At 42.5% G+C, this 13,049-nt stretch overlaps 1 protein-coding gene across 1 annotated transcript in view; it reads left to right on the forward strand.

Moving 5' to 3' along the window:
- SORL1 (sortilin related receptor 1) overlaps positions 1–13,049 on the forward strand; it is a 5,131,225-nt gene that overhangs the window by 5,037,322 nt on the left and 80,854 nt on the right. The window contains exon 46 of the mRNA XM_044081038.1: positions 957–1,149. Coding sequence (XP_043936973.1) covers positions 957–1,149 — 193 coding nt within the window. The remainder of the gene's footprint in view (positions 1–956; positions 1,150–13,049) is intronic.

The raw sequence follows: 13,049 nt of genomic DNA on the forward strand, positions 1-13,049 counted from the left end.
AAGTGTAACAGCTCAAGGTGCTGGTGAGTTTGTGAGGCAGTCAAGTTGACTTCTATGTACATCTTTAAGAATTACAGCTTGGACTATCAGTATAGAAGCAAGGCTAGGTTTTGCCTCTGCTGTCTTGAAAAAAAACACTGTGCAGGGTCAGTGACTTTTATTATGGATGTATATGTTCCTTGTATTATGAATATACTTCAGGATTAATGCTTAATACATTTGTGTAAGAGTACTACTTGCAGTCACCATAACTGTGCAAGTAATAGAATTATTTGTTGCAGTAGCAGCTCTGATTGTCCTGCTCTCCTATTTGTGGTGTGTGAACGTGTGTGTGTGTGCATGTGTGCCACCTTTTTTTTTCCCCTAGGATAAACCATGTTAATAATGGGCTGCACTTGGAAAATAAAGCTACAGAAGCATCTTTGAATGCGTTCTTTTTGACTTTTTGTTTGAGTGTGGTTTATGCTATTGTATTTATGTTGAAGGAGATTTGTCATATTGCCCTAGATAATTTGGCCTGCCTCCTTTTCCCTACTATATGACATGTAGAGGGGGGGGGGAGTCAGCAAATGAACTAAAGATGGTGCTGTTATTCCCCCCCTTACAGCTAAGTTACCAGCTATCTTCTGCATGAGAAGGCAGTCACACCTGTCTGTAAGTCTGGCTACTGTTAAAAGTTTCGGCTGGAAGACTATTGATATCCATTGGCAGATAATTTCCATATGCTATGAATACCCTACAGCAGTGATCCTTGTCTTTGAATTTCTACACTTATGTGGAGTACTTAGATAAATGCAGTTTACTGACTCTCACCAAGGGAAGATAAACAGATGCTGGACACCAGTGTGTGAAAATTCTGATCTGATTTGATCTGGTAAGCTACTGAAGTTAGACGTTGAAGTGTTCAGAATGTTCTGCATTTGTTTTACTGCATATATTTTTCTTTACTTCATTAGGGCTATGAAATCTTCATGTTTGACAGTGTGCTGAATACCACGGTTTATCTTGGAAACACTACAGAAAATTACTTCAGAATTTCAAACCTGAAAGTGGGCCATAATTATACATTTAAAGTCCAAGCTAGATGTCTTTATAATGGAAAGATTTGTGGAGAACCCGCATTACTGCTTTATGATGAACTTGGAGAGGGTAAGTTCTTTACTAAACCTTGTGTTTTCATTTGGTGGCATAGGTTGCATTAGAAATTGCATGGCTTCCAAACTCTACCATTATCAATATATGCCATCAACAGTACTTGTCTGAGGTATTCTTACAGGTAGGTAGTGTCAGTCACTAGGCCTCAGTTTCTGAAGCCTTACCACCACTATTGGCATTCTTCCGAAGACCTAATTTTCTCAGTAGTCCAGAGAGAGATACCCCCACCTTCCTTATGGTCCCAGAACTTATATCACACAGTTGTAGTGATGGAATTTCACCTAAAAAATACAGCTGTTGTCTGTTCTGTTCTGTTGGGTTGTTTTCTGCTGTTTTGTTCTTCAGATTCATACCTTTTTGCAGTGTCCTTTTATTTTGGTAAGGAAGACCACACTTTCTTTAGACTGTATTATTTAATTTGTCTAAATAATTATAAGCTCTTTATTCCTTGTTCCTAAGAGCAAACCTGCATAATTTCTTTGTTCACTGTGTGAGCTGGTACAAAGACCTTTTTCAGCCATGGCTTGAGCTGTAAAGCAGCAGCAGAACAATGGGTTATAAACGATCACAAGCAAGAGAAATTAATTCTTTGACTATAGAATGTACTTCAACAGATGCCGAGAGAGTGACAAGTAAGGTCAAATAAAAGCTCATCTGAAAGAAGAAGCTTGTAACCTCACATTGAACTGATTTAAATAGAATGACTATTCGGCTGAGATATTACAGTATTGTAACAGGAAGTATTCAGGATAACCTGTCAGATAACACTAAGCCTAAGAGTCAGCCTTTACAGCTTGGTGGGAGAAGTACGCATGCATGCAAGGCAATTAATTACTCTAGTATTAATCAACCTTTATCTGTATTATATTTGTATTCATTTGAGATTTTAAGATGGCTAGTTCAGCACTAAATCTGTTAGAATGCTACTCATTTCTGACATAATAAGGGAGAAATTTCTGGTGGCAGGAGCTATGTTGGTAAAAGCTTGTTTACATGAAAATAATCTAAAATTAGGCTATTACACTTCATTGCTCCTCCTTAAGTGTGTGACCTTAATTAGTAGTGGAATGGCTTAGTTTGAAGTTTTACGGCTAAGGGAAGACAAGTGTTCATGGTGAAGAAGAGTGATGCTGACAAGTTGACACTAGTCATTACTGGTAAGACTGTCCATGATGCTTTCCAGACAAGAAGATGAACCAACAAATAATGTTTTATATTGTTTATATCATGGCTGTGTTACAAGGGAAGTTAAGGGTAACAACAAGGGTGGATTCTAATTTGGGTGTGAGGAGTTTTATTCCAGTAGATTTCCTGGCTTCAGAGTTTAGAAGATTTGATGACTTAGAGCATAGTTTGAGTTGCAGGAGATTTGATAATATATGAAAGAGTTTGTTTCATGTGTACATTTTCCATACTCTTGTTAACAAGACCTTTAAATGTAAGAGTTTTAACCAGACACCCAGGTGTCTATGCTTAAATGTGTGGGCCACAGCAAATTCAGGAAGCCATGCACTAGAACAGAAGTCATGCTGTTAAACATTTTTGGAGTACCACCAAGTCACACAAATGATTTTGGTAGCATTGTTCATAAGTTATTTCTAGGTGAACCAGTGCCAAAGGGTATTGATGTCTTTTTCTATTTCCTTCTGCATAACATTCTGTATGCGTAAATGCTTTTTGTTTTACCTCATCTTGATTCCAGGTATCACTGTCTTAAACACATGAAGCTAATGATGCTTGCTGGCAAAGCAGTATGTAATGCTGATAGTAACCCACAGCTTACAAGTAATAAAAAGGCCAAAAGCAAGTACAAGGTTTACTAAAACTACACATTTATTTGAAAAAGAACAGTATAAATTCCAAGTCTTAATAATGGATCAACACCCTTAACTGTACCGAGAACTGGATCATGGGCAAATGGGGCCCTAGGCAGGGTAATGCATCAGGAGCCCCCCAATACACAGCCCTGCAGCAATTCCAATGTCCTTTTACTTGGCTATTTCTCCCCACTTACCGCAAGCACTGCTCATACCTCTCAATGTGTGTATTGTTTACTGCTTTACTTCTAAAATGCTTACAGATATTTGGATTTAATTTAAAATTTTTAGTTTAAAAATTTTATAGCGCAAACACTGTTAGACAGTTGCTAATCAAAGCAATACAGTCTGACATGGAAAACAGACTTAGCTTTAAAACTTCTTTGCCCTTGAAACTCACATTAATTGAAACAGCATTGAAACCCACATTCAAAGAAAATGTATCTGGCCAGTGGCAGATAAAGTTAACCTTTGGGCCATTTTCAAATCATAAACCCTTCGCACTAATTTTTAGGACCATGCAAACATGCATGTGTTCTTTGATTCACCTTCCTGATTGTATTAAATTACATTCCTTGTATAATACATTGCCACTTAGAGCATGTTTTAAATTTGTAGTTTTGAACATTTTTCTCATAAGCAATGAAACAAAATGTATGAACCAATAATGACAAAACTGCCTAATTCAGAAAATTTCAGCCACAAAAGGCCATTCAAATGTCTGTCATTACAATCCACCAGTATCAGTCAATATGCACAATCTCTGCAGAAGTAAAAGTCATCTGAATAATTCCACATTAAAGAGATCCGTGACTAATGAAGAGGTTGCTGTTAGCAAACAACTTTATATTTCAGTGTTTCATCTACAAATTCAGTGCCTGCTGCCCTTAAAAAATAAATTGCTTATGCTATAATAAAAAAAAAAATGGTAAGCTGGTAATATTGCAATAGGGGATGGATGGCAAACAGGTTCATAGTTACTAGGCATCTCATCCAAAGGAAGACACACTCAGGACTGCTACACCCCATACAATCCTTAAACAACAATGCAGTACCAGCAGTCCATCTACATGCTGTGGCTGTGGGAGTACAGCAAACAGACTTCTGCATCAAAAGGAAGTATGCTACCTGTTGTGCTGCGAACAATGCTTTTCAGTTCTATAGCACAGTAGTGTTAGCTTTTGCTAAACAAAACAGCTGCAGATTGTAAACAGACTTAGCATGAGCAGCAGTAAACTTATCTTCCCTTGAAGCTCACTGTTCCTTGAAAAATGCACCTGAAACTCAGTTCCTTGAAAAATGTACTTGAAACTCAATTCCTTAAAAAATGCAACTCAGTTAATTGAAAATGCACCTGAACTGAATTCCTTGAAAATGCAGCTGAAGCTCAATTTTTAGCAAGTTGGTAATTGGGGTTGAGGATTCAGACTCTTGTTTCCTGTAACTAAGGTACAGGGTTTGAGCCTGAGCAAATTAACTAGTCACCTGCTCTCCCTAACTCTGGCATTTTACACAGACAAACCCTCACTTTTACTTTACTTGTCCATGTGTTTGAAGCAGCACCTTACTTGTCTCTCATATACACACACACTATTTGTCGATGCCATGTTGGTTGCAGTGGCCACCAAAAAGGAACTCGCTCAAGAAAGATCCACTGATCATCCCCCTAACTGGGAGTCTAGGGCTATGGACAGATTTGGGAAGTGGGTTTATTCTTCAGCAACCTTCGCTGTGAGGGCGCTGAACTATTTGGCCCATATCACCAGGCTTCAGAAGGATCTAATAAAAGAGATTGTTCAGTCTCCCACAGGGTTCATGCCTGAAGAGGAGAAGAGGTCTGTCTCCTGTAAGCTGGCCACCCTCACTGCCATGTCCAACACCTCTATGAGGATACTTTCACATGCTGCGGAAGTAACCTCTAAGGCAGCGAGTTCCAGCATTGCTATTCGATGCCATGCCTGGATGCAGCTTTGCGATTTTTCTAAACCCTTCAAGGTGTCATTCACCAATGCCCCTTTCGACGGATCAGCCTTGTTCGGTTCATCTATTTGCGACACTCTCTCCCAAAGCGAGAAAGATGGGAAGACGATTTCTGCCATAGAGGTCTGCTTCGCTACCCCAGAAAGAGCCTTTTCCTGGAATCAGCGTTGTGGTAAGAAGTTATGGTTCCAGAAGTCCCAGAGCTCTTCCTTTCAGTCTCAGGGAGAGGTTTCCTCCAGAGGCAGTGGAGGAAACAATGGACGCTGCCCTGGGGGCAGAGGAGGACCCAGAAACCAGGGTTTCTGAGAACCTTTCTCGGAGAAACCCTTTCCACATCCCTGAGGGGTTATCTGACTGCTGCACTCTGGAGGCAGTTGGGGGGGGCATCTATGACTTTAGCCAGCAGCCTGGGAAGCCATCACCACAGACTGTTAAATATTGACCAACATATCCAGAAGGTACAATATTCCTTTACTGTCCAACCCCAGACCCAAAAAAACCCTTCCTGATGTTCCACCCGATCGAAGGGAGACAGCAGCCGTGGAAATTTCCAGTCTGCTAAGAAAGAGTCACCCAGCCAGTCCCCCCAAACCAGTCCAGGTAAGGCATCTACTCAACATTCTTTTTGGTGCCAAAAAAGACTGGGGACTTGAGACCTATACTGGACCTCACCGATCTGATCATATCAGTTGCCAAAACAAAATTCTGTATGGTCACTATTCTATCCATACTCTCCATGTTACAGGAGAATGACTGGACGTGCTCCATACGGTCTGTATCATAACTTCGAATCAGGGAACATTGAACGCTCAAATGAACGAATTTTCACATCATCGAAGTTCCTGGATTTATTTCACACTACAGTGAAGACCGGGATTTTTGCCCTTTCCTCACTGTAGTGCGACCTCGGAGTAGGCATATATATTTAACGAGAGGTGTGGGGGGCACAGCCCCCCACAATGCAGTATTCGATTATGTGAACATTCGCTCATTTGAGCGTTTGATGTTCCGTGAATCGATTATGTGATATAGACCCGCTCCATAGACCTCCAGGTTGTGTACTATCATATAAAGATTGGACAGGTGCTCCAGAAGGTTTGTCCACTTCTGGTTGGGAGCCAGTCACTTCCAGTTCTGAGTATTCTCCTTTGGTCTCACCACAGCCCCCAGGGTGTTCACCAAAGTCATGGCAGTAGTGGCAGCCTATCCCAGACTGCAGCGTTTCCAAGTATTCCAATACTGGACGACTGGCTCATAGGTGCTTCCACCAGACATCGACTGTTGCTAGCCAGGAATTACATCTTGCAACTAGCTCAGTATTTGGGAATTTCTGTCAGCTTGAAAGTGTCACATCTCCAACGAGTACAAGTCCGAGACTTTATAGGAGCATGTCTCGACACTTTACAGTTCAAAGCCTTTCTCCCCCCTCCCCAACAAATCCTGTCATTAAAGCTTCATATCAGACATATTCTACACATTCCGTACCCCCTGGCATATCTGGTCCTTTGAGCTCTGGGGTCCATGGCTGCAACCGTTGCCATTATTCCCACAGTCCTTTTTCATATAAGAGTACTTTAATGGACCCTGGCAGTACAATGGTCTTTCTTGGATCTTCCTTTCTCTCATCTGGTACGATTGTCAAGGGTCTGCAAACTTTCTCTGATGTGGTGGTTTCACCCTCAAAATTTTCTGGACGGTCCTTTCTTAGCTCCTACACCCGCAGCTATGGTGACCACGGATGCTTCCCAGTTGGGGGGGGGGGTCATTACCTGGAACAGACTGTCCAAGGCATGTGGTCAGCCCTGGAGACTAATTTGCATATAAATGTCCTGGAGATGAGAGCAGTGCTTCTGGTGTTGCAAGCACTTCAGGACTCTCTTCTGACTGGGGCTGTTGCTGTCCACACCGACAATTTGTCGGTATTCTGGTATATAAACAAACAAGGGGGAACCAGATCATATCCCTTATGTTGAGAAGCCATGAGATTGTGGGAATGAGTGATCTCTTCCAGCCTCTTTCTTGTCGTGATGCACATTCCGAGGGAGTCCGCCGTTCTAGACAGGTTCAGTAGAACCCTGCTGATGCCTCATGAATGGTCTTTCATCCCAGCAGTGGTGAACATGATCTTCCAGAAATTGGGTCATCCTTGCTGCGATCTCCTCACCTTTCCTTCTAACAGAAAGTGCAGCAAGTTCTTTGCCCTAATTCCTCCACCAGAAGAATCTCCAAGATCTAGATCTAGGTCACGCAAGACTAGGAAGAACGGTTTCAAAAGTGACAATTTCTAATTGGATTTGCAAATGTATTCACTTGATTTATAATCTAAAATGTATTCCCTTACCACACAGAATGAAAGCCCATTCCACCAAATCAATTTCTACCTCCTCTGCATTCTGGTCCAGAGTTTCCATCGATAACATCTGTGCAGCAGCTATGTGGGCTAACCCTCATACCTTTATCAACCACTACAAACTGGACATAATTTCCAGAAGCCGAGCATCCTTTGGCTCTGCCGTACTCCGAAACATCCATCCTTAGGGCCAGCCAGGGTCTAAGTAGCTAGGGACTTAGTCCCATGGGTTGAAGATCAGATAAAAGCAACATCATCAAATAAAGAAGTTATGTTCTTAACCATAATGTTCCATCTTTGTTGTTGCCTTTCATCTGTCTTCAACCTTCCCCACCTCCGCCCCCCCTTCCTTTTTTTTGAGGACCTGCAAGATGGATCTCATACCATTCCTTGGTCACCTTTGAGCTCCTGAAGATGTTGTGTTATTTTCCTGGTACCTGTACTTCTTATTCTTTCTGCTTTGGCTGTTTCAGCAAACTCTATCTAAGGTAGTGATGGTGGAGTGGGGAATTGTGAGTGGAGGAGGAGGAGTTCAATTCTTGGATCCAAGCTATGTAATGTGGCTGATTCGGATCCGAGCCAATAGGTTGAAGTTAGATGAAAGACAACACAGATGGAACATTATGGTAAAAAGATAACTTATTTGTTGCCTATTAATAAAGAAAAATGTTCATTGAAAAAAAATGACTGTAGCCCAACTGTAGGAAAAAAAAAAGTTTCAGAAAATGTAAAAGAAGAAAGCTTCTTACTGCTGTTAGCATGGTGCTGTACTGGGACACACTGATTTTATCTCCGCCTTTTCCCTAGGATTTCATATGGTCCCCAATCCGGGGTCGGGGGAGTAAGCTTGCCAGGTGTTTGGGGGAGGCTGTTGGCTGTGGGAATGAGGAGGTGACATGACTGATAGCAAAAAAAAAAAAAAAAAATCAATGTTTCCAAGGCATGGAAGGAAATTTCATTTTTTTTTTTTTTCAGGAGATGGAATTGCAATTAATTATAATAGCAAACTGTCTGAAGCACCCTTTACTAATAATAAGGTGGCCCATGTAGAATGCTTTCTGTACATCGGAGGCAATATGGAGGTCAAAAGTCCCTCACCACCAATTAGTTGCTTAGGACCTTGTTATAAATGTGATAATTTGTGGGGATATCACTCTCCCCAATGGAGATGATGATGCATTTTTTGGCATTTAGTTTGAAAGCTAGTAATGACTGTCATAGCCTAACGAGTGCTTACTGCAGCTCATTACCTAAAAGCAATCCATTGCATTTCCTTCAGTGATTCACAGAAGAAACTCTGCATGTTTTCCATAGCTGGATTTCAGTTATTTTTCTTTCCTTTTATCACATGGGCCATGTTTTACACACAGGTCTATGTAGCAGCCTTGTCAGTTTGCTTACACTGACCTTCCTCCTCCTTTCCTCTGATGCCTATTAAATTATTCCCGAAAGGCATCCTGCATTTGAGACCACCAAAGTGCAGTACTTCACCAGCTTGGATCTGAATTTTATAGAAAGAAACTGATGCCCCCTTAATTTTGAACAACTGAAAATGGGAAAATTGAATTTTTGGAAAAAAATAGTTGCTCATCATTCCCACTGCTTTAGTAGACCTAAGGCTTTTTATAGGTTGAGTCTTTCCCAAGGTTCAACAACCAGACAGCTTCCAAAACTTTTGGCTCCTTCCCACACCTTCATTTGACAGACATTTTCTATGCTTTTGGTAAAGAAATCGAACTACTGTTAGCGGAAAGTGCAACTTACACATATGTAATTTCCTTTATGGGCCTGTCATTCATTAGGGTACTGTTCAGTAAAATTATCTTTGTAATAGTAGTAGAAGTCCTGTACCAGAACCTGCAAGCTTTCTCAGCAGAGTCTTTCTCTCTTTGCTTGGAAGACTACCTTCTTATTAGCAATGTAGGTGAACTACACATAAAGTATGAGAGGCATATCCTCCATTCCTCTTTTCTTTCCCACTGATGCCTGAGGGTTTGTGCTTTTATGCTTCACTTTTTTTGTTATGGACAATGTAAAATTGTAATTTAGTCTCTCTTTTTCTCAATAGACATCTTTTTTTTTTCCTGTATATTCAGTCATTTTATTTTATATGTGTTCTAGTTTTGCCCTTCTTTAGAAAAATCTTAAAGGGTCATTCCCCTCAACCCTCAAGTGCTCTTGCAACCAGAATATGGCAGGCCATGGTAAATATGAAATATTTTTACTTTCTCCAATTCAAGATAAAACTGACCTTGTTTCATTTTTCAGCTTTGTCGCTTTTTTCCAAGTAACCCAAGACATTCCATATGAGAGATTAAGGATTGATCACTGCTCAGTAGCCTAACCTATATAGGTTATGTTCTGTCATGGACATAACAGCTGTCCAACTTCCAAAGCTTCAGGGCCTACTTCCACACACCCAAACCATTAGTTGCAACTGAGCTGACTAAAATAACAAGTTTGGATGCCAAGCCCTTCAGTGGTTTCCTGCTGCCAAAGAGTGCACTCCTCAGTGGGCTTTTGAGAACTGACAAGTTGCTGTTCCATTGCTGGGCAGATAAGTTCCTTTTGGGGAAAAATATTCCACATATTATTATTGTTATTGTTTAACTTATTTCCTGTTCAGGAGAGTATTTTTTAAGCTAGGAATATGTGTTTTTATTGACTGTTAGTGAATTTGCTGTACTTTTAAACAAGGGTACATTTGTTTCTTACAGTTTAAAAGTATGTTTAAATGTTCTAGCACTTTTTTTTCTGTGTAGAAATTGTGTTTAAATTACTTTTGAGGGCTGATGTATGAGTGCTTTTTACTGTGTTTTAATTTGGAAATGTTACTTTTAACCAGTTTTAAAATTTTACTGGCTTGTGGTGCTTACTTTTCCTAGGAGACAAGCACCAATATGATGTTGTTAATCTTCGTTCATTCCTTACCGATGGGTTATCGGTTCCTTCCTCAGAACCAAGCCGGCCAATATCAAGCTCACATCAGCCAAAAACTCTCGAGCCAAGGTCCTACCTAGAATGCGCTGCTCCCTGTTACCTCAGATCTCATTTGCCACATTGCTGAACAGCTGTCAAGCCACTCTCTCAGCTAAGTGTCTAATTTTTTTGACAGTTTATATATTATTACTCTAAAATTTTATCAAAAGTTTATTCTAATATTTTCCTACCCTATCGCACAATTTAGACTCTCTCCATTTATTACCCTCTTTTTATTACCCTCTTTTCTTACCTTGTGGTAATTCTCTATCACCATCATTGGTATTCCTTCCTTTTCTCTTTTTACCCTTTTCTTGGGTAGCCGTTATTCTTCCTTTTGCTATCGTGCTTCTTCTCAACACCAGTTATGTCAGATAAGAAGAGTTCTGTTGGTTTCAAGCAGTGCAAGGATTGCGGCCGTAAGTTACCGCTTTCCGATGGCCATGACTTATATGTCTACTGCCTTAATGTCTCCCACTTGACTGTCGATACTCCGTGTGGGATTTGTAAAAACTTCTCTACCAGGACTCTCAATGAGAGGAAGAATAAGTTAATTTTGAAAGGTCTCCTCAAGTCTCCTTTCTCTGAGGCTATTTCTGGGTCAGAGGGCTCACCCCCTCCTGTTAAACCCTGCAAAAGGCATTCTTTCTCTACTTCATCGAAGTCACTCCCTTCTTCTCCTGCTGTAGATCGTAGGGAGTCGACTCACTAAAAGGTGAATTGATTACTACTCCGGCGCTGCCACCTGTGACCCTGTCGGCTCCAGGCTTGGCACAGCCCCAAGTGATCCTGACTACAGCCACGTCTCCTTTATCAATATCGGCACTGGAGTTCTCGGTGCAGACAACTACGGTTGCCCTAACAGCACTGTCAGTACAGGTTCAGTCCCCTTTGGCACCAAGTATGACTCTTCTGTACTCCACAGCGCAGACTTTTTCTGCACCATGTACTTCAGTGCAGTCCTTCTCAGCACCGTCCTTAGTGCAGACACTTTCCACTACGGCACCGTACCTTTTGGGGCAGACTTTTGCGGTGCAGACATCTTCAACTACCACGGTGTTGACATCTTCAGCGCAGACCTTTTCTACACCGTTTTCTTTGGTGCACACTTCCTTAGCTTTGAGCCCTGCACCTGTTGAATTAGCAAGGACCAAATATTCCCCTTCACTGGATCCTTTTGCAAGCAGTCAAAATAGTCCTTTCTTAGAAAGGCCAGAATCGCCATCAGCCTGTCCATGAGGTCAACCAAGAGTCTTTCTGAGCAGGATGTGCTGCGGCTTGTTGACCAGTTGGTTGTGGCCAGAGATCTTTCTCAGCTGTTGAAGTCCACGTTCCCTCATTCAGGTGAGTGTATTTTGCCTCATACCCCAATGTATACTCCTCCTTTGACTGCCAATCAAGTTTCAAAACCTATTACTCTGACACCAGATTCCCTTCCTCCAAATCCAATAGTGGATCTCACTTTGGAACCAGAGTCGACTTTGTGGCCTTTGGTGCACTGGGCATCGGGCTCTTCTCAGGCCAGTGGCTGTGCTGTTGGGGAGATCATTACTGGCTCCATGCCGATTTTTTTCTATGGCACCTTCCAGGGATGCTCTCTCTCTCTCTCTCTCTCTCTCTCTCTCACGTTTCATGGTCCTCTTGAGACTCCTGGTCTGGGGGCGGGCCTGTCGGGGTGGGGTGTGACCCCAGTTCAAAGGTTGTCGTGCTTGGTTCTGGGCTCCCATTCCTCCTTGGGCGGGCCAGCCTTCCAGGCCATGGAGAGGGCGCTTGCCTCCGCTGGCAAAGCTCATTTGTCAGAGTCCTCTACTCCCTCTGTGCTGCAACTGCCACAAGTTTCAATCCCTTGACACCAGTCACAAGAGCTTCAGGTCTCTCCTCCTCAGGAGACCCCTTCTTTGCAGTCTTCCCCAGAACCTCCCAGTGAGGAAGCACACCGCAAAGCATCATGCAAGAGGAAGCACATGGACTCCACTGAGGAGTCATTGACTGAAGATACGGATTTTGATGACGGGGAAAGGTTCCCACGGTCACCCTCTGATGAGGTGACCTTTGGTGACATCCTCGAGATCCTTAAACAGAGGAGTGACCTGAAGACCTCTAATCCTCCCTCTGAGGAATCCGTATTCCTGCAGGCTTTCGTGCCCAGCCCCCTACCTCCTGGGTCACCCCGCCTGCTGATGAGCTCATCCAGAAGGCTCTTGATACCATGGAAGCGATACCTAAGAGGCCAGACAAAATATTATCCCCCCCCCCCCGGCGGAGCACCCCCACTGGTCACCTGGTCTTCCAGTAGACGCTATGGTGGTGGCAGCTGCTACTAAGAAGGATTTGGCAGAAGTTAGCCAAACTGTCCATTTCCCCCAACAGAGAGTCCCGGGCGATTGACAGATTAGGGGAGCATGTGTTTGCTTCATCCACCTTCGCCGTAAGGTCTTTGAATTATCTGGCACATTTTACCAGGCTTCAGCGAGATCTTATCAACCAGCTCTCTGAAACGTTGGCAGGAGCTGTTTCTGACGAAGTCCGTGATAATGTGGCTTCTCAGATAGCCACCCTAGAGTCCATTTCCAACTCTTCCATGCGTCTTATTTCTCACGCAATGAAAGAGGTGGCTAGAACGGCAGGGGTAGGTATTGTTGCCAGACACCATGCTTGGATGCACCTTTGTGACTTTGTGGACTCCTTTAAGGCTTCCTTCATGAATGCCCCCATAGAGGCCGCTTCTTTGTTTGGCCCTAAAGTCAAGGATACACTGGCATGGTGCG

This window comes from Protopterus annectens, chromosome 8.part0 (genome assembly GCF_019279795.1).
Source record: "Protopterus annectens isolate FY-2018-M chromosome 8.part0, PAN1.0, whole genome shotgun sequence".
Taxonomy (NCBI): domain Eukaryota; kingdom Metazoa; phylum Chordata; order Ceratodontiformes; family Protopteridae; genus Protopterus; species Protopterus annectens.